Consider the following 25,663-nt stretch of genomic DNA (forward strand, 5'->3'; position numbering starts at 1 on the left):
CACTTATAAAAAACAAAGTATTTTTATTAATTTTGTCTTTGTATAGAAAATATGGAGCTAAGGGCGAAATTGTCTGATCTGTGCAGGCGACTGATCATTTAGCTAATTTTTTATTTATTTCCTGGAATGTAAACCACCAAGAGAAAAAAAATAATCTAACCATCCGTGATGACATCAGCAGCGTCAGAGTAAAACGGAACCATTCTATTGCTATGGACTTTCGTTGACCCCATCTGCGGCAGAATATATATTTTTTTTTTTGGGAAGAGGGTGCCGCCCCCTCTCCCACATGGATTTAATCTGACTTCACAGAATGTAACACGAGATCTGTCACCCAATTCCAAAAAGCAAACACAATGACACGGCGTAAAAACGTAAAATCACGGAGGACGCCACCTCGGCCGCTGCTTCAGCCAGAATACAATAGCAGAGATCGGCGCGGTCAGTCACATGACCCCCCCCCCCCCCCCCCCCCCCCCCAATCCTATACGATGAAGGGGACGCTGGTGAGGAAAGAAAAATATGGATGAGCAAAGATCTTCACCATCATTCAGGCACAGACAAAAGCTAAGAAGTCCAGAGGAAAACGGGGATCATGGGGCGTCTGTTGGAGAAGGTGCAACGACAGGATGAGAAGCAGCAGAGAATCCCCCCGAGACCCCGCGCCAGGTTCATCAGAGAAAGCAGGATGATGGCAGAGGCTTCCGCACGTCCCCGGGCCCGCACTTGGCACTAATCCCTCAGGTCGGACTTGGCAGCAAATCGGGCGTCAAATATCCTCGCCATTTTCGCCGGGTCCTTTAATCAGACGCTTCTGTCCACGTTTTCCGGCAGGTCCTTTGGGCTTGGCAAAAGCCTGTTTGAAGGCGTGCTGTTTGGGGTGCACCTCCTCGTAGAGAAACTCGGGTGTCAGCTCCGAACCGTCTTCAATTTCAATCTAGACAAAAAAAAAAGAGACGGCGGTGAGATCCAGACTCCAGCACTGTGTACTGAAATGTTAACATCTCTGCTCCTTGTCAATGAATGAAAACCAAAACTCTACTGTCCCTGCTTACAGAGCTGAGGCTTTGCTACCATTGTACCCAGTCTAGTTAACCCTGTGTGTGTGGTAAACCTCCAGAATGATGCATTGTATCAAAGCAGATACAATGTAACAAAGTCAGGACTTGCAGGTAAAGGTCTACACTGGACAGAACTGCTAATCCTGACTTGGTTACATTGTACCTGCTTTGATACAATGCATCATTCTGGAGGTTAACCACACACAGAGGGTTAACTAGACTGGGTACAATGGTAACAAACCCTCAGCTGTGAAAAGTACTATGGCAATGCAAGGTTATCAAGAAGGTCTCCATTTATCAACACCAAGTAGAGCTTGAAAAGGGTGAGGAACAGGAACAGAATCTAGCTGGAAATGCTTTACTTAACGTTAAACTGGAGGAGCCCTTTAAAGAGCACTTACCGCCAAGAAAATAAGTAAAAATGAATAAAATAATCCTTTATATCCATGGCGGCCATGTTGGGGGTCACCCGACTTTCCCAGCACTTATGACTTCCAAGTAGTTGTCACCCAGCTTTCCCAGATATCGGAGCCCTATATAACTGCTGTGGGGAGGGGGGGGGGGGGCTGTAGAAAAGAATCTGGGACCCTCCTGGTTGCGGCCATATTCACAGACACCCAGCTTTCCCAGAGCACTGAATGGCCAATATTCACCGCTGTGCAGTTACATCCCCAGCTCTTGCTTCACTGGTCAATTCCAACGTCAGGATTCATAGATTTTAGAGGGAACGCCCTGCGCAGTATTGTGGGTCACACTGATCGCCGTGGAGACAGTTACCTTTTTAGCGATTTCCAGCTGAAAATCCTGTTCCATGGATTCCAGAAGTCGGTTCTTACAGCTGGAGTACAACATGCGCTCCTTTATACTGCACTTATACCCCGGCATGGAGTAAATAAAAACTGGAAGAAAGGAGATGGAGTGAAGATTACAGGATTCTATACACATGAAATATTTCTACTGCCTACCACCACTAGAGGGAGCTCACTACATACAGATTATACAGTCACCACTAGAAGGAGCTCACTACATACAGATTATACAGTCACCACTAGAGGGAGCTCACTACATACAGATTATACAGTCACCACTAGAGGGAGCTCACTACATACAGATCATACAGCCACCACTAGGGGGAGCTCACTACATACAGATTATACAGCCACCACTAGAGAGAGCTCACTCCTTACAGATCATACAGCCACCACTAGAGGGAGCTCACTACATACAGATTATACAGCCACCACTAGAGGGAGCTCACTACATACAGATCATACAGCCACCACTAGAGGGAGCTCACTACATACAGATTATACAGTCACCACTAGACTAGAGGGAGCTCACTACATACAGATTATGCAGCCACCACTAGAGGGAGCTCACTACATACAGATTATACAGCCACCACTAGAGGGAGCTCACTACATACAGATTATACAGCCACCACTAGAGGGAGCTCACTACATACAGATTATACAGCCACCACTAGAGGGAGCTCACTGCATACAGATTATACAGCCACCACTAGAGGGAGCTCACTACATACAGATTATACAGTCACCACTAGGGGGACCTCACTACATACAGATTATACAGCCTCCACTAGGAGGAGCTCACTACATACAGATTATACAGCTACCACTAGAGGGAGCTCACTACATACAGATTATACAGCCACCACTAGAGGGAGCTCACTACATACAGATTATACAGCCTCCACTAGAGGGAGCTCACTATATACAGATTTTATTACATGCCACGGAGGCTCCTATTGCATTCTCTTTCTTTACTGAAATTTATCATAGCAGCACAGAAAAAAGAGAAAAAACCTTTACCACACAGGGTAACTATGGCAACAAGCCCACCCCTAACCCAGTATAAGAGTCCTGGCATCAAATAACTCCTCCTCTTTCTTTGCTGCTCCACACCAGATAAGTAGCACTTTTATCTTGTGTAGCCTTGATTTGTATATCTTGTGATATTATCGTATGGTTTTTTGTTATTGACGGGGGGTTTCTCCCCAATCTGGGTCTGGTATCTCTGTATACTTTTGTTTTTTCCAATTTTTCTTACTCTGGTTATTTCTCTAAAGATTCTTTATTGTGCTCCCCTGGGATTTTTTATCCCTCGGTTCTGCTTTCACTTTAATTGCGCTTCCCTGGGATATCTATCCCTCGGTTCTGCCCTCACTTGTTGTATCGCTACCCCTCCTGTAGCACCCGTTTGTCGCTTCCTAGCCTCACCTCTTTCCGGCCGTCGCTCCTGTAGCCACTCCCCCTCGCCATCTTTGCCGGCCTTCTTCTTCCCTGCTCGCCTTTCCCGCGTCTGCTCTCGGCGGGACGGCGCGCTCCTTCCGGCTCTTACAGGAAGTCGCGTCAGTTATCGCGAGACTACGGCCGTCTTTCCCCTACACTGCATCGGCTGCTCCGGTCCGTTTCTCTGTCTAGGATTCGGCGATTACTGTTGCTAATTCGCTCAATTAAGCGCTTAGTAATATATATATATATATATAGTCTCCACTGTTATTATGGCTGAAGGTAATAATAATGTTAACCCTTCATTACCTGGGGGCCCTGAGAATACATTATCTCCTCCTTCTCTGATTACCCCAGTGGGGTCCATTCCCCTTCAGGCCTCTGATTTACAGCGCTCTGTGACTGCTGCGATTCAAGCAGCCATGGGCTCTGTGTCTAGCGCCATTTCCTCCTCTATATCGGAGGCGCTCAAGGGCCACTCTTCCAAACGACATCATCGCCCTGCCCGTCAGCACAGTCACCCTGTGCCTGAGCCCACCGCCTCCAGAAAACCTATGACTGGTGTGAAGTTATCCACCACTGAGAGCGCGCATATATCGCGCAAGAGAGCCCATGCCCGCCGGGCAGAAAAGGCGAGGCCTTGGAAATGCGCCAGAGCGCAACCTGAACCCGATTCTGAATCGGATGTAGTATCTGATGAGGAGGCTAGCATACAAGATGTCTCTTCTGATGAAGAGGGGCTTGATTTCACAGACGAGGTCTTCCCGGGCACCTCTTCCACATTGACGGAGCCTATGGTCCCTACTTTAGTTCCCCCTACTCCTACTTCGGCGGTCCTTGACCCAGCCGGAGAGTCCCTATTTGACCCTGATGCACTGCATCACCCTCGCTCCGCTGAATGGTTGCCATCTGACCATGTGGCGAAATACTTAGAATCCCGGATTCGCCATCCCCTGTCCAAGGAGGCGAGAAATAAATTGCGGGCTGAATGTCCCAGGCCCATTATCCCGAACAAAGTGGCCGAGACCCCTTCGGTAGATCCGAAAATGACTCAGTTCCTGGCAAAGTCCGGATGGAACCCACGTAGGGGTTTGGAGTCGGCCCTGAAGGCCTGTCAAGATAAATTACTTGACGTATTGGGCCCTCTTACAAAAATCTTTGAAATGGCAGAATCTGCCAGGACCCAAAATCTGGCCATTGACCCAGAGGAACTTACTGGATGGGTTCAGAGAGCCGTGTGTATTACCGGCAATGTCAACACCTCTCTATCCATCGAGAGGAGAAAGGCCATACTATTTAAAATAGAGCCTAAGCTCTCTAATTTGGCCCTCACTGAGGCCGGCAAGGACGCCCAAGGCCTACTTTTCGGGGACTCCTTTATTAAGGACCTCGGCCGTTTTGTAGGGGCCTTCACTGCGCTGGATAAGGCCCAGTCATCCATGAGACGCGTCTTCCAGGGGCGGGTCTCTTCCAGGGCCGGCAGCTCCAGGGGCCGCCTGTCCGGCCGTGCTACATTTCAGTCCCGCGGTTCTGCGGGTCGAGGCTCCTACCCATTCCGTGCCTCCCAGGACTCAAGACAACCTCCGTCATTCTTCCCGTCCCGCGGTTCCTCTTGGAGATCCAGAGGCCCCAGAGGTTCTTCCTATCGTAGACCCCTCGGTAAGTCTAGCTCTATCTTCTTCAGCAATTTGGATAGGAGGCAGACTCCATCGTTTTTCCCATGTTTGGTTGACTGTCACCACAGACCCTTGGGTCTTATCTACGGTTCAAGGGTTCCATATAGAGTTGACTGTTCCATCTGTTCAGATTCCTTTGCCCCATCCCATTTGTCTTCCGTTTCAGAGACAACGTCTTCTGCACCTGGAACTGTATTCCCTTTATCAGAAAGGCGCGATAGAACGTGCTCCCTCCACTCCCGCAGGTGTTATCAGCAGCATCTTCCTGGTGGCGAAGAAGGACGGTCAGATGCGCTCGGTGATCAATCTCCGTCCCCTGAATCACTATGTCCGCTACCGCCATTTCAAAATGGAGGGCATTCACCTTCTCCGGGACATGCTCCTCTTGAACGATTGGATGGTCAAGCTCGACTTAAAAGATGCCTATTTGACGGTTCCAGTAGCGGATTCCTCCAGGGACCTACTTCGGTTTCATTGGTACGGAGAAACTTGGAGGTTCACTTGCCTTCCATTCGGCCTGTCATCAGCCCCTTGGTGTTTCACCAAGCTGATGCGACCGGTCGTGGCCTTCCTCCGCAGTCGTGGGATTCGTCTAATTATTTATCTAGACGACATCCTTCTCATGGCCCAGGATCGCAACTGTCTGCTGGAGCACCTGTCGACCTCTATGGATCTTCTGTCCCGATTGGGTTTTCTCATCAACCTGGAGAAATCTTGTCTCGTCCCATCCCGCTCCATGGAGTTTCTGGGTTTTCGGGTCGACTCTGCCTCAGAGTCCCTCAGCCTTCCTTCCACCAAGGTTCGTTCTATTCGCAGGGAACTTCACCGGACGTTGACTCTCCCTCAGGTCTCGCTACGCCAGCTTGCCCGTGTGATTGGCCTGCTATCCGCTTCCATTCAGGCAGTCTTCCCGGCTCCGTTACACTACCGAGCTCTTCAACATCTCAAGCTTGCGCACCTTCGTGCCGGTGCTACATACGAGGACCTGATTTTTCTGGACAGAGAGACCAAAGACGAGCTTCAGTGGTGGATCCACAATCTGGATGCCTGGAACGGCAAGGCTATCTTCGGTCCACGTCCGGATTTCACGATAGAGTCGGACGCCAGTCTCTCGGGCTGGGGTGCCTACTGCAACGGCGTGACCACCGGCGGTCGTTGGTCCCCTGCGGAAGCGAATCTTCACATCAATTCCCTGGAGCTTCTTGCTGGTTCTTTCGCTATTCGCAGCTTCACGAACGGTATAGCCTGCGCATGTGTGAGACTTCGGATGGACAATATCTCGGCTGTGCGTTATGTCAACGCCATGGGAGGAACACGCTCTTCAGCTCTTTCCCATCTGGCGAAGGACTTCTGGGAGTTTTGCCTGGAGAAGGATATCAATGTTGTAGCAGAATATCTTCCTGGTTTGCACAACACTCACGCGGACTGGTCCTCGCGTTTTCTGGTGGATTCCAGCGATTGGAGATTAGACGTGGGGATGTTCTCCTCCATTTCTTCTCGATGGGGACCTATGTGCATCGACCTTTTCGCGTCTCGCTTGAATACTCAGCTTCCGAGATTCTACAGCTGGAGGCCAGACCCGGACGCGGAGGCGGTGGACGCGTTCCTCCAGAAGTGGACCAGTCATCTGTCATATGCGTTCCCACCGTTCATGATGATCCCTCGAGTTCTTTCACAACTACGTATTCAGAGAGCAGAGATGGTACTTCTGGTTCCTTTCTGGACGGCCCAGTCGTGGTTTCCTCAGCTACTGGAGTGTCTGATCCAGCCCCCCTTGCTACTGCCGTCTCTCCCAGACCTTCTACTCGACCCGTCAGGTTGCCAACACCCGCTCGTGTTAGACGGGTCTCTACGCCTGATCGCATGCAGAGTTTCAGGAGTTCCTGGGACGTCTCTGAGGTTCCGGAAGCAACTAGACGTCTTCTGGAGAGCGCATGGGCCCCGGGGACTAGAAGATCCTACCGTGCTGCCTGGCGATCTTGGACTGACTGGTGCCTGGCAGGGAACTTGGATCCCGTATCAGCCTCTGTAACGGAGATCTTGAAATTCCTCACCTCTCTGTTTGAGTCAGGTAAAGCTTACCGAACAATTAATTTGTTCCGTTCTTCCATTTCTGCCTATCACTCAGGCTTTGACGGTCGCCCGGCTGGGCAACACCCCTTAGTCTGTCGACTTCTCAGGGGTTCCCGTCTTTCACGTCCTCCTCGCCCTCGTTTTTCTTATACCTGGGACGTTTCCTTGGTTCTTTCCCTTTTTTCTTCCTGGCCCTCTAATGAACAGCTATCCTTGCGGCAATTGTCTGCGAAATTAGTCACTTTGTTTTGTTTGATTTCATGTAAACGGGTTTCCGATGTCAGGGCGTTGGACTATGATGCTAGGTCTTTTACGCCAGAGGGTGTTGTTTTTAACATTTCTCGGCGTACCAAAACCAACATTAGATCTGTTTCTTACCCTAGTTTTCCCGAGACTCCTGCCCTTTGTCCAGTTGCATGCCTGCAGATATATGAGGCCCGCACGTTGCCTCATCGTTCTTCGACATCTCCGGAATTATTTCTGTCATACCGGCGTCCATTTGCTCCAGTCACTTGTGTTACCTTATCCAGATGGGTTAAGTGGGTTATGTCCTTAGCTGGAGTCGATACTTCGGTGTTCACGGCTCATTCCACTAGAGGCGCTGCTTCAACATCAATGGCGGTCGCTGGTGCCCGTCTGGAGGATATTCTTCGTGTGGCTAACTGGTCTCGTGTGTCCACGTTTCGTGAGTTTTATTTCCGTCCATCCACTCATGTATTTTCTTCTGTTATTCAACAACTTTAAACTTGCAATAGGAGCCTCCGTGGCATGTAATAAAATTGCATGATTTTCCTAGTTTATGACGTAAAGTCATGATTTTATTAAGGACACGGAGGCGAGTATTGCCCCACCCATATTATATTAACCCACCCTTATTGTCTATTTTAGGATATTTATTATTTATTATTATTATGATGTTCTTGTTATTACTATTATGCTCTATCGTGCATCATTTTTCCTTAATATTTATTGATATATATTATTCTGCTTTAGTGCAGTATTGATCTGTTCTTCTTGTTATGCAGTGCATTAGACTTGCATTGATCTTACATTATCTATGTTTCTCTTTGTCTGTTTTTTCCTTAGGTTAATAGTACTGTCGTCCTTGGTGCCTGAGGTCAAGTTTGGCTCTGTTGCCTTGTTTATACAATCATCCCGGTTGGATGCTTTCGGATGGGATTCTTCGTGATTGGATCCGGTCCTGTTGTCATCACGGTTTCTCAGGATGTGGCTTCGTCAAAGAAAGAGGAGGAGTTATTTGATGCCAGGACTCTTATACTGGGTTAGGGGTGGGCTTGTTGCCATAGTTACCCTGTGTGGTAAAGGTTTTTTCTCTTTTTTCTGTGCTGCTATGATAAATTTCAGTAAAGAAAGAGAATGCAATACTCGCCTCCGTGTCCTTAATAAAATCATGACTTTACGTCATAAACTAGGAAAATCATGCAATTATACAGCCACCACTAGAGGGAGCTCACTGCATACAGATTATACAGCCACCACTAGAGGGAGCTCACTACATACAGATTATACAGCCACCACTAGAGGGAGCTCACTACATACAGATTATACAGCCACCACTAGAGGGAGCTCACTACATACAGATTATACAGTCACCACTAGGGGGAGCTCACTACATACTGGGTTATATTTGAGTCATAGACATGGGAGTACACACTGCTGACCGGTCATGTAGTAGCTCCTCACCTATGGACTCCAGGTAGTCTCCCTCATGGGAGTGTTTGTACAGGAAGAGGTGGTAGCGGGCCGTGTCCTTGGGGATCCTCGCCGGCAGCTCTTGGATGTCCGTGAGCTTTGTATGGACCAGATCGATTGTCTCCTTCTCTTGATCCAGTTTCTAAAAAAAATAAAAAGGGAAAAACATATTAAATAAACAGCTGCTCGACCCTGACAGATGTGGATGACAACTCCAATCATCCCCTTTTCTGACAATCTGGGAGACCGCCTGGCTCCGGACTTAGGAGGGGGGGGGGGGGGGGGGGCTGCACCTCTGCCCCCTGCATTCAGTGTTGCAGTCCGGGGTCTACAGTGTAACAAGATGCAGCCGTTATCTCCATGACAACTCCTCTACCCACACAAGATTGTGTCAGGCTCCACCCCCTTATTTTTGCATATATAGGTGTCAGTTGTCAGCTACAGGTGCTACGTGGTTTAGAGCTGGGATCACCGGCCTCTCGCTTTCGTAGGTGTTCTCAGGTTCGGGAGGGGAGATGACGCTTTCTTCGCAGCCTACGCCAATTTCTGACTGGATCCCGATGACGAGAAGAACGGGCGCCTGACGGCAGCAGCGACAACAAGTGAATCATCGCCAGCCCGTTACTAACACTGCAGGATTACTCAGAGGAGACACTTGTCTTATTTAACCCTTTAAGGAGCTGGCTGCTTCAGGGCGACATACGGCTACAATCAGAGAATCCTGCTTCACTGTACTGTTTACTGGAGTCTGCTTCATGCTTTACACTGCAGTTCTGCTCCATTAGCACATACCAGCTGCATTGTCTAGAGGCATCCCAGGTAAACTGAAATCCACCGCTGGAGACTCAGGCAGCTGTTCTGTTTAGCACCACCATGCTTTACACTGAAGTTCAGCTTGCTCAGTTTAACCCCAGCTGAGTAGGAAGTGTATGGAGATTTCCATTATCATGTAGCCCCTGCACATGGACTGTACCAATGGAAGCCGTTCTGCACCAGGGGTCTCCAACTTGGGGATAGTCAGCTGCTGCACAACTACAACTCCCAGCATGCCTTGACAACCTACAGTGCTGGAAGTTGTAGTTTTTCAACAGCCGGGGAGGCCTGCACTCTACACTGCTGACCCTGTGGGAGACATGTACATGATGGGGCTCCTCCACCTACCAGCTGTATGTAATTGATCCTCCTCTGCTTCAGGAGCTGAACGGCCTCCACAGCTTCGGGCCTCAGGGGGAAGAACAATCCCTGCAGGGTCTGCTGCTTACTCTCCACGCTGATCTCCGTCTTCACCTGGGGAGGAACGTCATCATTACAGAAGAGCGACACAGTCCAGAGACCACCACAACCCCCCCCCAGTCATGTCAGTGCAATACAGTCCAGAGACCCCCCTCCCCCAGTCATGTCAGTGCGATACAGTCCAGAGACCACCACAACCCCCCCAGTCAAGTCAGTGCAATACAGTCCAGAGACCACCACAACCCCCCCAGTCAAGTCAGTGCAATACAGTCCAGAGACCACCACAACCCCCCCAGTCAAGTCAGTGCAATACAGTCCAGAGACCCCCCCCCCTCTCCTAGTCAAGTCAGTGCGATACAGTCCAGAGACCCCCCCTCCCCTAGTCAAGTCAGTGCAATACAGTCCAGAGACCACCACAACCGCCCCCAGTCAAGTCAGTGCAATACAGTCCAGAGACCCCCCTCTCCTAGTCAAGTAAGTGCGATACAGTCCAGAGTCCACCACAACCCCCCCAGTCAAGTCAGTGCAATACAGTCCAGAGACCCCCATCCCCTAGTCAAGTCAGTGCAATACAGTCCAGAGACCCCCCTCCCCTAGTCAAGTCAGTGCAATACAGTCCAGAGACCACCACAACCGCCCCCAGTCAAGTCAGTGCAATACAGTCCAGAGACCCCCCTCTCCTAGTCAAGTCAGTGCGATACAGTCCAGAGACCCCCCCTCCCCTAGTCAAGTCAGTGCGATACAGTCCAGAGACCCCCCCTCCCCTAGTCAAGTCAGTGCGATACAGTCCAGAGACCCCCCCTCTCCTAGTCAAGTCAGTGCGATACAGTCCAGAGACCCCCTCTCCTAGTCAAGTCAGTGCAATACAGGCAATTTACCGCTCAAATGTGGCACCTGAGGGGCTAATTGGCACGGTTCAGCGGGATCCCTGTCATTACGGCCGAGTGCCGGCTGTGAGATATGGCCGGCCCCGCAGTCTATATTTGTATTATGAGGTTAATTACATTCACTGGTGGCGCAGTGCACCCCCCCCCCAATACCCCAGTATTATAATCATCGGTGGCAGTGTCCACAGGGTCCCCTCCCCTCTTCATCGGTGGTGCAGTGGCAGCTTCTGACCGGAGCCCCAGCAGTGAAATCTCAGGGCTCCGATCGGTTACCATGGCAGCCAGGACACTACTGAAGCCCTCCATGGCTGCCATGGTAATCTCCCTGCTGCTGTGTGCACAGGGACAGTGTGAGATCCTCTGCACCCTAATAGATCTCCATCAGGGTGAATAGGACAAGGGATAAAAAGATCCCAGGTTCTAGCCCCATAAGGGGCTAATAGTTATTAAATAAAGTTTAAAAAAATATATAAAAATTTTACATTTTTAAATCACCCCCTTTCTCAATTTACATAAAAAAATATAAACAATAATAAAAAAAAAACTAATTAGGTATCGACACGTCCGAAAAAGTCCAAACTATTAAAGTATTGAAAAATATCTCCTATGTGGTGAATGCCGTAACCAAAAAAAAAACCCCACACCATTCTCAATTTTTTTAGACTCCTTCTCCCCTAAAAATAGGATAGGACTGTTCTATTATGGGCCGCACGTTCCATAAATTGCGGAATGCACACTTTATTTTGGCATAAAATTTTCTTTTGCGTGGTATCGAGTATCACATTACTTTTTTATGGGACCGAAATTTAATCAAAATTTTGGTATTGTGACAACCCTCGTCACGGGGGTATAAGTCCTTTAGGTCACAATGAAATGGCATCTAGTGGCTGTAAACCCCCAGAGCCAGGAGACCGGCGCTGGTTAACAGTCGCTGCGCTCTGGGGGCTGCTGCACAGACAGGCCGGGGCTGAGAACAGTCACTGCACTCTGGGGTCTGCTGCACAGACAGGCCGGGGCTGAGAACAGTCACTGCGCTCTGGGGGCTGCTGCACAGACAGGCCGGGGCTGAGAACAGTCGCTGCACTCTGGGGGCTGCTGCACAGACAGGCCGGGGCTGAGAACAGTCGCTGCGCTCTGGGGGCTGCTGCACAGACAGGCCGGGGCTGAGAACAGTCGCTGCACTCTGGGGGCTGCTGCACAGACAGGCCGGGGCTGAGAACAGTCGTGGCACTCTGGGGGCTGCTGCACAGAGAGGCCGGGGCTGAGAACAGTCACTGCACTCTGGGGGCTGCTGCACAGACAGGCCGGGGCTGAGAACAGTCGCTGCACTCTGGGGGCTGCTGCACAGACAGGCCGGGGCTGAGAACAGTCGCTGCACTCTGGGGGCTGCTGCACAGACAGGCCGGGGATGAGAACAGTCGCTGCGCTCTGGGGGCTGCTGCACAGTCGCTGCACTCTGGGGGCTGCTGCACAGACAGGCCGGGGCTGAGAACAGTCGTGGCACTCTGGGGGCTGCTGCACAGAGAGGCCGGGGCTGAGAACAGTCACTGCGCTCTGGGGGCTGCTGCACAGACAGGCCGGGGCTGAGAACAGTCGCTGCACTCTCGGGGCTGCTGCACAGACAGGCCGGGGCTGAGAACAGTCGCTGCACTCTCGGGACTGCTGCACAGACAGGCCGGGGATGAGAACAGTCGCTGCACTCTCGGGGCTGCTGCACAGAGAGACCGGCGCTGGAAGACATTCACTGCACTAGGGGGTGCGGTAATATGGCTGTGGTGTGGAGGGACTAAGACCCATTTGGGAAGCGCCAGTCTTTAGTAAATGACCCCCAATGTTTTATTTGACTGAAAGGCATCTTTCTGATGCCAAGGTGCCCTTCCTGACAATGTGCACCTATGATGGGCACACTCTGAGCAACCCACTTATCAGGGTTTTCCGCTAGGATGTCCCATTTTCTATGGGAGCGGTGAAGATGGCTGATCGCTGCTATCTCCAGCACTCCCACAGAGAATGAATGGCGCAGCAGGGGGCACGGCCGCTCCATTAGATTTGAAGGGGGGGGGGGGGGGCGGTGACCCGTTCTTGGTGGGCAACTAAGAGATATTACTGCATGGAGGCATCAAGGAGACATTATAATGTATGGGGGCAACAAGGAAACACAAATACATGTTTTGAGTGTTTTTTTCTTCTAAATAGGCATTTATCGCGATATATATCGTTAGAATATTTTTTATATCGCCCAACCCTACTGCGATACAGTCCAGAGACCCCCGCAACCCCCAGTCATGTCAGTGTGATACAGTCCAGAGACCCCTGCAACCCCCAGTCATGTCAGTGTGATACAGTCCAAAGACCCCCGCAACCCCCAGTCATGTCAGTGTGATACAGTCCAGAGACCCCCGCAACCCCAGTCATGTCAGTGTGATACAGTCCAAAGACCCCCGCAACCCCCAGTCATGTCAGTGTGATACAGTGCAAAGACCCCCGCAACCCCCAGTCATGTCAGTGTGATACAGTGCAAAGACCCCCGCAACCCCCCGTCATGTCAGTGTGATACAGTCCCTCCCCCGGACATCTCACCTCATTGATCTTGATCGCCTGCAGTTCCCTCTCGGCGGCAGTGAGTGGCGCCGGAGCAGCGCAGGACGACACGTGTTTCTGGTATCCGCTGAGAGAGACGTCTTCCTGCCCCATACAATTAGGGTAATTACACACAGCGTATATATACAGCCCCCACCTTCCCATAATACATAGAAGCACAGACCCCTATTTACAACCCCCCATCTAGAAGCCGACCTTTGTGGTGCCGAACACTTCATCCTTAATGTGTCCGCCACCAAACTCCTTCTTGACGGTCGCCCTCGTCGCTGCGTACAGCATCTTCAGCCGCACCTGTCACCAGACAACAATGATGGGGATTGTAGTGAGTTCTCCACAGAAATGAAAAGCTCTGGAACTTCCTAAAATATTTTGTATTTCAATTCTTCGTCTTTTAGAAGATTGCTGCTTGCTGTCAGTGAACGTGAACAGTATAGCTTACCTAGTTTAACACGTCATAATCTAACACTTCTAACAGCTGAGGGTTTGCTACAATTGTATCCCGTCTGGACAATCCTCTGAGGTAAACAGCCTGGACTCTAGACTGATACAAAGTAACAAACATCATGATGACAGGAGAGATGTGTGCTGCTGATGTCTTTAGCTCAGAGGATGGTTTAGACTGAATACAATGTGACAAACCCTCAGCTGTGAAAATTATTGGGATGACTTTCCAGCCTCCTTTCAAGACATAAGGACCTGTAACTCTGTACATACAGACAGCCACAAGGGGGGGCCACTAACAGACGGCAGAATCAGGTGACCGGGCGTCATACCGGAGAGTGATCGGGCGACCATGACAAGAAGAGCCACTCGTAACCCTGCGCGTTCTGGCTGTCGAGGCGGTACAGGATGTAGCATGGCTGACCATCGTCCAGGAGGGGGAGGATGAAGGCGTCATAGTCTTGGTCCCAGGTCTTTTGGAGCTCCTTGTGAGCCCCCAGCACGAGCTGCTCTGCAGGAGGAAGAGAGAAGCCGATTATTCCAGACTGATACATTGTAACGAGGAGTCCTGCAGGTTACATTGAGCAGAGCAGAGACTGCGGGCGGCCAGGTTACAAATATACCACGGTCAGGAGAAAGAAAACAAGCAAGGAATGCTTCTGTTCTGTGACAAAAAGCAGAGATTTTGAAAACAGTGACAAATTGATACATTTATTAGGAAGTTTCGATGGGACACAATGGTGACACAAGACTGGACACCGGCCCTTTAATAGTGATATCCTCCGAGCACATGAGCAGCACGTGACCCCCAGATGTCCCGGGGTCCCTGCAAGTGTCAGCTGTCCGCTCCTCTGAGCGCATGCGCTGGTGGCCGCATCTCCTGGCAGGACAGCTATTCTGAGCTGCAGCATTCCAGACGACGACGCCCACTTTCCACGATAGATCTCCGGGACTCCGCCTCTCTGGTGAGGTCAGCGCTGATGGGGCAGGGAGGGCAAAGGGTTAAGCAATGAGTCCAGTTACATCTTAACTCTTTCTTCCCCATGGTAAATTACATTCTATACACACTAAGGGGTTAATAATCCAAATCAAAGGGCCGACGTCCGATCTTCTGCGCAGAGAGATCCACCACTAAAATTTTGCCAACCTAACAATAACGGACTTTGTCCATTGTTCATCATAATTTTCAAGATCTCTGCTTGCTGTCAGTGAATATAACGTTTCAATACTCACACCCAGAGGCTGAAGATTTTGTAATTTCCACCCCCCTTCCGCTCTAGTAAATTAACCCCCGAGATGTCACTGCACCCCAACATCACCTCCGATACCTGGGATGGTGTATTTGTTCAACGAATACAAACACTTCCTGACCTCTTACTTCTCACAGCTGAGGGTTTGTTACAATGTATTAGCCCACACAATCACCCTTCTGTCCAGATAGTTTGTTACAATGTTCCGGCACAGGTAAAATATATCAGTCTGGAGTCCGGGCTGTTTATATCACACAGGGTTGTATGGAGTGGATGCAACTGTAACAAAAGCTCAGCTGTGAGAAGTGAGAACAAACAAGAAGAGAGCAAGAAAACATGAGAGCGATCTTGAAAATGGTGATACACCAAAACTTTCACTTAGAAAGTTACAAAAAGTTTTCATGGCACAAAAAATGAAGTTCTCTGCACAAAAAGAGAGAAAAGCCCTTTTAGTCAATTTAGGGTCCCCCTCCCCATTAAGCCCCCCGAACACTCACCATCCTCGATGACCACCTTTATCAGCCGGATGGATCCATTTCGAGCCTTCGCGAAGAATTCCTTCAGTTCTGGAGTAGCTAGGAGAAGCAAGAACATACCGGCAAGTCAGCGAGAGAAGGAGGCGGGCGAGGAGAAGGGCTGCGGGCGAGGAGAAGGGCTGCGGGCGAGGAGAAGGGCTGCGGGCGAGGAGAAGGGCTGCGGGCGAGGAGAAGGGCTGCGGGCGAGGAGAAGGGCTGCGGGCGAGGAGAAGGGCTGCGGGCGAGGAGAAGGGCTGCGGGCGAGGAGAAGGGCTGCGGGGCTTCTGTCTGGGATCAGCTACAAATGGGCAGCACATGAGCTAAACTTGATCCCCGACAGCGTCACCTCCCAAATATAGCCGGGAGCACGAGGGAAGGGGGGCTGCGTAATGCCAAGGGGATAAACACCGGGCGTCACATCCATCTCTGCTGTGTCACTCGGGGGCAGCGGTCGGTCCGGCTCTACAGATGACACCGTGTTTCCGCACCTCCTGTGATTGATGATGATAGGGGGGGGGGGGGGATCAGCGTCTCCTGGATACTTAGGATAAGCAGCACAGAAGGTGACCCCGGACACATGACTCCGGCCATGTATGACTGCGCTAACGAGAGGAACACCGACCAGATGCGAACCCCCCCACAAAATCCAGAAGACCAGGTAAGAAAAAGATAATATAGCGAGTAGTGATGTCACAAAACAGAATGACACCAAAATCCCAGTATAATCCACAGGAGGTGGCACCAATATCAGCCGCTCCTCTTATAACCTCCAGAGACATTACATCATATGTGACCGATATCAGCGGCTCCAGTGTTGATATACAGTCAGGTTCAAAAATATTGGGACATGAACACAATTCTACCATTTTTGCCTCTATACTCCACCACAATGGATGTGAGATGAAACAGACAAGATGTGCTTTACCTGCAGACTGTCAGCTTTCCATCTGTGCCTCCCACTTGTTAAGGGACCAGAAGTAATGGGACAGAATAATAATCATAAATCAAACTTTCACTTTTTAATACTTGGTTACAAATCCTTTGCAGTCAATTACAGCCTGAAGTCTGGAACGCATAGACATCACCGGACGCTGGTTTCATCCCTGGTGATGCTCTGCCCGGCCTCTACTGCAACTGTCCTCAGCTCCTGCTTCTTCTTGGGGCATTTTCCCATCAGTTTTGTCTTCAGCAAGTGAAATGCTCAATCGGATTCAGGTCCGGTGATTGACTCGGCCATTGCAGAACATTCCACTTCTTTCCCTTAGAAAACTCTTTGGTTGCTTTTGCAGTATGCTTTGGGTCATTGTCCATCTGCACTGTGAAGCGCCGTCCAATGAGTTCTGAAGCATTTGGCTGAATATGAGCAGATAATATTGCCCCAAACCCTTCAGAATCCATCCTGCTGCTTTTGTCAGCAGTCACATCATCAATAAACACAAGAGAAGCAGTTCCATTGGCAGCCATACATGCCCACGCCATGACACTACCACCACCATGCTTCACTGATGAGGTGGCATGCTTAGGATCATGAGCAGATCCTTTCCTTCTCCATACTCTTCTCTTCCCATCACTCTGGTACACGTTGATCTTGGTCTCATCTGTCCATAGGATGTTGTTCCAGAACTGTGAAGGCTTTGTTAGATGTCGTTTGGCAAACTCTAATCTGGCCTTCCTGTTTTTGAGGCTCACCAATGGTTTCCATCTTGTGGTGAACCCTCTGTATTCACTCTGGTGAAGTCTTCTCCTGATTGTTGACTTTGACACACATACACCTACCTCCTGGAGAGTGTTCCTGATCTGGCCAACTGTGGGGAAGGGGGTTTTCTTCACCAGGGAAAGAATTCTTCGGTCATCCACCACAGTTGTTTTCCGTGGTCTTCGGGGTCTTTTGGTGTTGCTGAGCTCACCGGTGCGTTCCTTCTTTGTAAGAATGTTCCAGACAGTTGTTTCGGCCGCGCCTAATGTTTTTGCTATCTCTCTGATGGGTTTGTGGTGTTTTTTCAGCCTAATGATGGCTTTACTGATAGTGACAGCTCTTTGGATCTCATCTTGGGAGTTGACAGCAACAGATTCCAAATGCAGATATCAGACTGGAAATGACCTCTGACCTTTTATCTGCTCATTGTAATTGGGATAATGAGGGAATAACACACACCGGCCATGGAACAGCTGAGAAGACAATTGTCCCATTACTTTTGGTCCCTTAACAAGTGGGAGGCACATATGCAAACTGCTGTAATTCCTGCACCGTTCACCTGATTTGGATGTAAATCCCCTCAGATTACAGCTGACAGTCTGCAGGTAAAGCACATCTTGTTTGTTTCATTCCAGATCCATTGTGGTGGTCAATAGAGCCAAAAATGTTAGAATTGTGTCCATGTCCCAATATTTATGGACCTGACTAAGCTCTGGATTGTGAGGGTCTTATGATCTCCGCTCTGGAGTTACGGTTACTTACACCCCAGGACGGGGGATACGTGGGAGCAGTTGTGGGCGGTGATGCTGTAAGTATATAGTGGCGCGCACAGATGGATAGATGAAGCGCTAGGGCTGCAACGATTACTTCATTAAATCTCGACACAGAAAAATCCTCAATGTAAATTTTTTGCATTGAGGATTCATTTGTGTCACGTGACCACGGACTGTGAGTGAAGCGCTTACTACTATTCAGGTTCCGTGGTCGCCTGTCTGCCAGCACTGCGCTAGGATTGAGCCATACACCGCGGTATGTAATGACGTCAGAGGAGCGGTCGCATGTGTGCCGACCGCTTCTAAAACGTCTCCGTCCTGCAGCCTGCGTACTTTACATGTTAGGAGCGATGCGGCCTCTGCGGGAACTACTTCCCCATTACTCCCAGTCCCACTGAGGAACGTCCCTGACAACACACTGGGACCTGCAGCATCCAAAGAGAACAGGAGTCTGGGAGCACTCAGCACTGGGGACCTCCGATTCTGGAGCCCGGGTATTTCTCTGCACAGGGGGCACATAGTGGGCACGGAGCCTGGACAGCGGGTCCAGAGTATGTGACCCCTTCCCACAGACACCACTTCTAAAACTGGATTCTCCACAACTTTAACTGGACGTAATGGGTGCTGTAGATTGAAGGCACAGAGAGGACTGATGGCACTGGGGGAGCCGATGGCACTGGGGGGAGCCGATGGCACTGGGGGGAGCCGATGGCACTGGGGGGAGCCGATGGCACAGAGGACTGATGGCACTGGGGGGAGCCGATGGCACAGAGGACTGATGGCACTGGGGGGAGCCGATGGCACTGGGGGGGGAGCCGATGGCACTGGGGGGGGAGCCGATGGCACAGAGGACTGATGGCACTGGGGGGAGCCGATGGCACTGGGGGGAGCCGATGGCACAGAGGACTGATGGCACTGGGGGGGGGGGGCGATGGCACTGGCGGGGGCCGATGAGTGTTTATAAAGTAAAACGTTCTTTTATTCGTTCACACCAGCGTTTATACTGGTTCCGGTTCAGCAAAACCGCTTCCGTTACTGATAACACAACCGTCTGCATCCGTTATGATCTCCACTGAAAGTCAATGGGGGACGGATCCGTTTTCTATTGTGTCCGAGTTAAACCGTCCCCATTGACTTGCATTGTGGGTCATGACGGAATGAAAACCGCAGCGTGCTGCTCTCCGGTACGAGAACGCAACGGAATCCATTTTGGAGCGCTCCATTCTGTTCAGTTACGTTTTGTCCCTATTGACAATGAATGGGGACAAAACGGAAACGTTTTCCTCCGGTACTGAGCCCCTGTGACGGATCTCAATACTGGAAAATAGAAACGTTAGTGTGAAAGTCGCCTTATTATCAATTAATCGATAGAATACTTGATTATTAAAATAACTGATAGCTGCAGCCCGTGAGGAACTACATGTCCCAGCAAGATGGCATAGAATAACCTGAGAGTTCATGAAGAAGAATCCGTAATTCCTGGGAAAGCTGAGTGCCAACAATATGGCCGCCACCTTTCTTAGAATGAGATATAACTAAGCACTAGTGTGGGTAAGAGGACACTCATCCTCTGTCCTGGAGGCTGGGGGGAGTAGTCACTTCTCACCCTGTATATTCGGTCCGCCTGCGCCCACCTGGATTACACCCCAGCCGAGGGCACCGCCGTGCAGAAGTTTCCATTCACATCAATGTTAGGCATAGCTGAGTACAGGATCGCCTAGACTGGATGCAACTGTAACAAACCCTCAGCTGTGAGAAGTACAGCAGGATTAGGACCGGATCTGCTCCTGAACTGCTGTGGATTATGCGCCATCAGACGAGAGAAGCGGCGCCCCAATATTACAGGCATCAGCTTGTCTGGCTCCTGGTGAAGTAGCAGTGTGTGCTGCTGGCGCCCTCCAGAGGCGCAACCGCCACACTGCGCCAAGAGGGGGAAAAACTGGGACCTCCAGACTGCACTGTGGACCACTGTAACAAACCCTCTGCTGCGAGCAGTATTAGGTCAGGGTCGGTTTACTGTTTCTGAAAGTTAATAAAAATGTTACCATTCCCTAACAGCAAGCAGAGATCTTGAAACCGGGGCAGGCATTAAACACTAAGTGGTAGAGCTTATACAATGGCACGTGGCGAGAAAACTGCCAGGATCGGAACACGCGACTGCGGTGCCGCAGGACGGACATCTGCGTTACCACCGCGTGCCGCTCACTGTCCGCGGTATGCAAATCCGATGGCGCGTAGAGGCTCACGGGGGTGTGGCTAAAAGGCCGCAGCGTATGATTGGGCACAAGTACAACAACTCCTATAGGAATCATTCTGGCTGTTGCTTAGCAACCAATGTCCCAGCCAGCAGGTGACAACCAGGACCCCAGAGAGACATCACCTGCACCAGAGACACCAGAGGAAAAGACACCGGCCACAAAGATAAGAGGAAACCCGCGGGGGGGGGGGGGGGGGGGGGGGGGGGGGGGGGCACCGGCAGGTGGGGGCCGTCTTGGAGGGGGGGGCGGCACCGGCAGGTGGGGGCCGTCTTGGAGGGGGGGGGGGCACCGGCAGGTGGGGGCCGTCTTGGAGGGGGGGGGGGGGCGCACCGGCAGGTGGGGGGCCGTCTTGGGGGGGGGGGGGCACCGGCAGGTGGGGGCCGTCTTGGAGGGGGGGGCCACCGGCAGGTGGGGGCCGTCTTGGAGGGGGGGGGGGCACCGGCAGGTGGGGGCCGTCTTGGAGGGGGGGGCACCGGCAGGTGGGGGCCGTCTTGGAGGGGGGGGCATTGGCAGGTGGGGACTGTCTTGGAGGGGGGGGGGGGCACCGTCAGGTGGGGGCCGTCTTGGAGGGGGGGGCGGCACAGGCAGGTGGGGGCCGTCTTGGAGGGGGGGGGGGCACCGGCAGGGGGGGGGCCGTCTTGGAGGGGGGGGGGGGGCACCGGCAGGTGGGGGGCCGTCTTGGAGGGGGGGGCACCGGCAGGTGAGGGCTGTCTTGGAGGGGGGGGGCGGGCACCGGCAGGTGGGGGCCGGCTTGGAGGGGGGGGGCACCGGCAGGTGGGGGCCGTCTTGGGGGGGGGGGGGCACCGGCAGGTGTGGACTGTCTTGGAGGGGGGGGGGGCACCGGCAGGTGGGGGCTGTCTTGGAGGGGGGCACCGGCAGGTGGGGGCTGTCTTGGAGGGGAGGGGGCACCGTCAGGTGGGGGCTGTCTTGGAGGGGGGGGGGGGGCACCGGCAGGTGGGGGCCGTCTTGGAGGGGGGGGCGGCACCGGCAGGTGGGGGCCGTCTTGGAGGGGGGGGCACCGGCAGGAGGGGGCTGGCTTGGGGGGGGGGGGGGGGGACCGGCAGGTGGGGGCCGTCTTGGAGGGGGGGGGCACCGGCAGGTGGGGGGCCGTCTTGGAGGGGGGGGGGCACCGTCAGGTGGGGGCTGTCTTGGAGGGGGGGGGGCACAGGCAGGTGGGGGCTGTCTGGGAGGCGGGGCACCGGCAGGTGGGGGCCGTCTTGGAGGGGGGGGGCGGCACCGGCAGGTGGGGGCCGTCTTGGAGGGGGGCCGTCTTGGAGGGGGGGGCACCGGCAGGGGGGGGCTGTCTTGGAGGGGGGGGGGGCACCGGCAGGAGGGGGCTGTCTTGGAGGGGGGGGGCACCGGCAGGTGGGGGCTGTCTTGGAGGGGGGGGGGCACCGGCAGGTGGGGGGCCGTCTTGGGGGGGGGGGGGCACCGGCAGGTGGGGGGCCGTCTTGGAGGGGGGGCACCGGCAGGTGAGGGCTGTCTTGGAGGGGGGGGGGCGGGCACCGGCAGGTGGGGGCCGTCTTGGAGGGGGGGGGCACCGGCAGGTGTGGACTGTCTTGGAGGGGGGGGGGCACCGGCAGGTGGGGGCTGTCTTGGAGGGGGGCACCGGCAGGTGGGGGCTGTCTTGGAGGGGAGGGGGCACCGTCAGGTGGGGGCTGTCTTGGAGGGGGGGGGGGGGCCCCGGCAGGTGGGGGCTGTCTGGGAGGCGGGGCACCGGCAGGTGGGGGCCGTCTTGGAGGGGGGGGCGGCACCGGCAGGTGGGGGCTGTCTGGGAGGCGGGGCACCGGCAGGTGGGGGCCGTCTTGGAGGGGGGGGCGGCACCGGCAGGTGGGGGCCGTCTTGGAGGGGGGGGCACCGGCAGGAGGGGGCTGTCTTGGAGGGGGGGGGGGCACCGGCAGGTGGGGGCCGTCTTGGAGGGGGGGGCGGCACCGGCAGGTGGGGGGCCGTCTTGGAGGGGGGGGGGCACCGGCAGGTGGGGGGCCGTCTTGGAGGGGGGGGGGGCACCGGCAGGTGTGGACTGTCTTGGAGGGGGGGGGCACCGGCAGGTGGGGGCTGTCTTGGAGGGGGGCACCGGCAGGTGGGGGCTGTCTTGGAGGGGAGGGGGCACCGTCAGGTGGGGGCTGTCTTGGAGGGGGGGGGGGGGGGCACCGGCAGGTGGGGGCTGTCTGGGAGGCGGGGCACCGGCAGGTGGGGGCCGTCTTGGAGGGGGGGGGCGGCACCGGCAGGTGGGGGCCGTCTTGGAGGGGGGCCGTCTTGGAGGGGGGGGGGCACCGGCAGGAGGGGGCTGTCTTGGAGGGGGGGGGGGGGGCACCGGCAGGTGGGGGCTGTCTTGGAGGGGGGGGGGCACCGGCAGGTGGGGGGCCGTCTTGGAGGGGGGGGGCACCGGCAGGTGGGGGGCCGTCTTGGAGGGGGGCACCGGCAGGTGGGGGCTGTCTTGGAGGGGAGGGGGCACCGGCAGGTGGGGGCTGTCTTGGAGGGGGGGGGGCACCGGCAGGTGGGGGCTGTCTGGGAGGCGGGGCACCGGCAGGTGGGGGCCGTCTTGGAGGGGGGGGGCGGCACCGGCAGGTGGGGGCTGTCTGGGAGGCGGGGCACCGGCAGGTGGGGGCCGTCTTGGAGGGGGGGGGCGGCACCGGCAGGTGGGGGCCGTCTTGGAGGGGGGGGGCACCGGCAGGAGGGGGCTGTCTTGGAGGGGGGGGGGCAGCACCGGCAGGTGGGGGCCGTCTTGGAGGGGGGGGGGGCACCGGCAGGTGGGGGGCCGTCTTGGAGGGGGGGGGGCACCGGCAGGTGGGGGGCCGTCTTGGAGGGGGGGGCACCGGCAGGTGTGGACTGTCTTGGAGGGGGGGGGGCACCGGCAGGTGGGGGCTGTCTTGGAGGGGGGCACCGGCAGGGGGGGGCTGTCTGGGAGGCGGGGCACCGGCAGGTGGGGGCCGTCTTGGAGGGGGGGGCGGCACCGGCAGGTGGGGGCCGTCTTGGAGGGGGGCCGTCTTGGAGGGGGGGGGGGCACCGGCAGGAGGGGGCTGTCTTGGAGGGGGGGGGGGGCACCGGCAGGTGGGGGCTGTCTTGGAGGGGGGGGGGGGCACCGGCAGGGGGGGGGCCGTCTTGGGGGGGGGGGCACCGGCAGGTGGGGGGCCGTCTTGGAGGGGGGGGGCACCGGCAGGTGAGGGCTGTCTTGGAGGGGGGGGGGCGGGCACCGGCAGGTGGGGGCCGTCTTGGAGGGGGGGGGGGCACCGGCAGGTGGGGGCTGTCTTGGAGGGGGGCACCGGCAGGTGGGGGCTGTCTTGGAGGGGAGGGGGCACCGGCAGGTGGGGGCTGTCTTGGAGGGGAGGGGGCACCGGCAGGTGGGGGCCGTCTTGGAGGGGGGGGGGCACCGGCAGGTGGGGGCCGTCTTGGAGGGGGGGGCGGCACCGGCAGGTGGGGGCCGTCTTGGAGGGGGGCCGTCTTGGAGGGGGGGGGCACCGGCAGGAGGGGGCTGTCTTGGAGGGGGGGGGGGGGCACCGGCAGGTGGGGGCCGTCTTGGAGGGGGGGGGGGGCACCGGCAGGTGGGGGCCGTCTTGGAGGGGAGGGGGCACCGGCAGGTGGGGGGGCTGTCTTGGAGGGGGGGGGGGGCACCGGCAGGTGGATTTTTGAGGGGGCAATGTATCGCAGCAGTGACTTCCCCTCACAGCCGAGCATTCTCACCCCCACAGGGGCACTTCCCCAATTACTGCTGACTCTGAGTGCAGCCGAGGATGCAGGTATCTTGTATCCACCCGCCTATAGGCTCCGGGCCGCCGGGTACTCACCGTGGATACCGGTCTGGTGCGCCATATCGGGATATCGTGACAGATCGGGATCAGGGAGCGGCTCTCACTGGCCTGCGGGCGGGGGCGGGGGCGGGGGCGGGGGCGGGGCCGGATACCGGGGGTGGAGCTACAAAAGGGTAAGAGCAGACGGCAAAATGAAAGCCTGCCCGGGCCGCACGGCATGCTGGGAGGGCTGGAGCATGCCGGGAGATGTAGTTCTATTGGCCGGGGCTGCTTCCAGGGGCGGAGCTACGTGTCTGCCTGACAGGAATGTCTGTGTGAGGCTGGGCATGCTGGGAAATGTAGTCCTATAGGGCGGGGGGGGGGGGGGGGGGGCTGTGTCTCTACCTGACAGGAATGTGTGAGGCTGGGCATGCTGGGACTGGTAGTACAGATGTCTTGACCAATATTCTGATATTTTTCACTCTCTGGATGTCGATTCAGGTGAAAAAAAAATCTGCGACGATTAGAACAAATGGCGGTGAAACCGCTAATATCGCGCCATTTATCAATAAGAGCCGTGATGGAGGCAACAACCGGGAAAAAACTGAATTATGTTAATTTTGAGAAGGTTTTGATTGGTCAGAAGGGATCGCGCCATAATTGTGTAATACGTGATTTCTGATACGCTTGCGGCTTAAAGGGCTCGTCCACACTGAGCCGTCCCTCCGAAGTGAAGGCGTTTAGTTAATTCCTCAATCGCTGGCGCTCATTTTGCCACGAATAGTTAATTGTCTGAAAAATCCTAAAACTGAGTGAAAGTGAAGAATTATTGCTTAAAACGCGCCGAGATCGGACGGCCGCCATTACTGCTCTGCTTGTCGCTCTTCAGGTCGTTCCTCCGTACACTTAATTCATTAGTCGCCGTGAACAGGCCCCGAGGCGGTCGGCGTGGCACCTAAACCCTTACATTGTAGCTCTGGCTGGATGTTGGGGGTGGTTGTCCTGCTGGAAGGTGAACCTCCGCCCCAGTCTCCAGTCTTTTGCAGCCTCTACCAGGTTTTCCTCCAGGATTGTCCTGTATTTAGCTCCATCCATCTTCCCATCACCTCTGACCGGCTTCCCTGTCCCTGCTGAAGAAGAGCCTCCCCGCCAGCATGATGCTGCCACCGCCATGTCTCACGGTGGGGATGGTGGGTTCATGATGATGCTGCCACCGCCGTGTCTCACGGTGGGGATGGTGGGTTCATGATGATGCTGCCACCGCCATGTCTCACGGTGGGGATGGTGGGTTCATGATGATGCTGCCACCGCCGTGTCTCACGGTGGGGATGGTGGGTTCATGATGATGCTGCCACCGCCATGTCTCACGGTGGGGATGGTGGGTTCATGATGATGCTGCCACCGCCGTGTCTCACGGTGGGGATGGTGGGTTCATGATGATGCTGCCACCGCCGTGTCTCACGGTGGGGATGGTGGGTTCATGATGATGCTGCCACCGCCATGTCT

At 54.7% G+C, this 25,663-nt stretch overlaps 1 protein-coding gene across 1 annotated transcript; it reads right to left on the reverse strand.

The window, feature by feature from the left end:
- Positions 1–24,367, reverse strand: TWF2 (twinfilin actin binding protein 2). The gene is made up of 9 exons (XM_040406998.1): positions 24,215–24,367; positions 15,685–15,762; positions 14,270–14,448; positions 13,692–13,787; positions 13,476–13,580; positions 9,937–10,062; positions 8,767–8,917; positions 1,839–1,960; positions 1–937 (listed from the first exon to the last, which is right to left on the reverse strand). The coding sequence occupies exons 1-9, from the start codon at positions 24,237–24,239 to the stop codon at positions 770–772; spliced, it is 1,050 nt and encodes a 349-aa protein (XP_040262932.1). The 5' UTR covers positions 24,240–24,367; the 3' UTR covers positions 1–769.
- Positions 24,368–25,663: the final 1,296 nt, after the last annotated feature.

Source organism: Bufo bufo, chromosome 9 (genome assembly GCF_905171765.1).
Source record: "Bufo bufo chromosome 9, aBufBuf1.1, whole genome shotgun sequence".
Lineage (NCBI taxonomy): Eukaryota > Metazoa > Chordata > Amphibia > Anura > Bufonidae > Bufo > Bufo bufo.

Coding starts and splice junctions, on each gene's coding strand:
- TWF2 (XM_040406998.1), bottom strand. CDS start 24,239: ATGGCGCACCAGACCGGTATCCACG. Junction 14,449..15,684: donor AAAGGTGGTCATCGAGGATG/GTGAGTGTTCGG, acceptor TTCCTCCTGCAG/AGCAGCTCGTGCTGGGGGCT. Junction 938..1,838: donor AGCTGGAAATCGCTAAAAAG/GTAACTGTCTCC, acceptor TTTTTTGTCTAG/ATTGAAATTGAAGACGGTTC.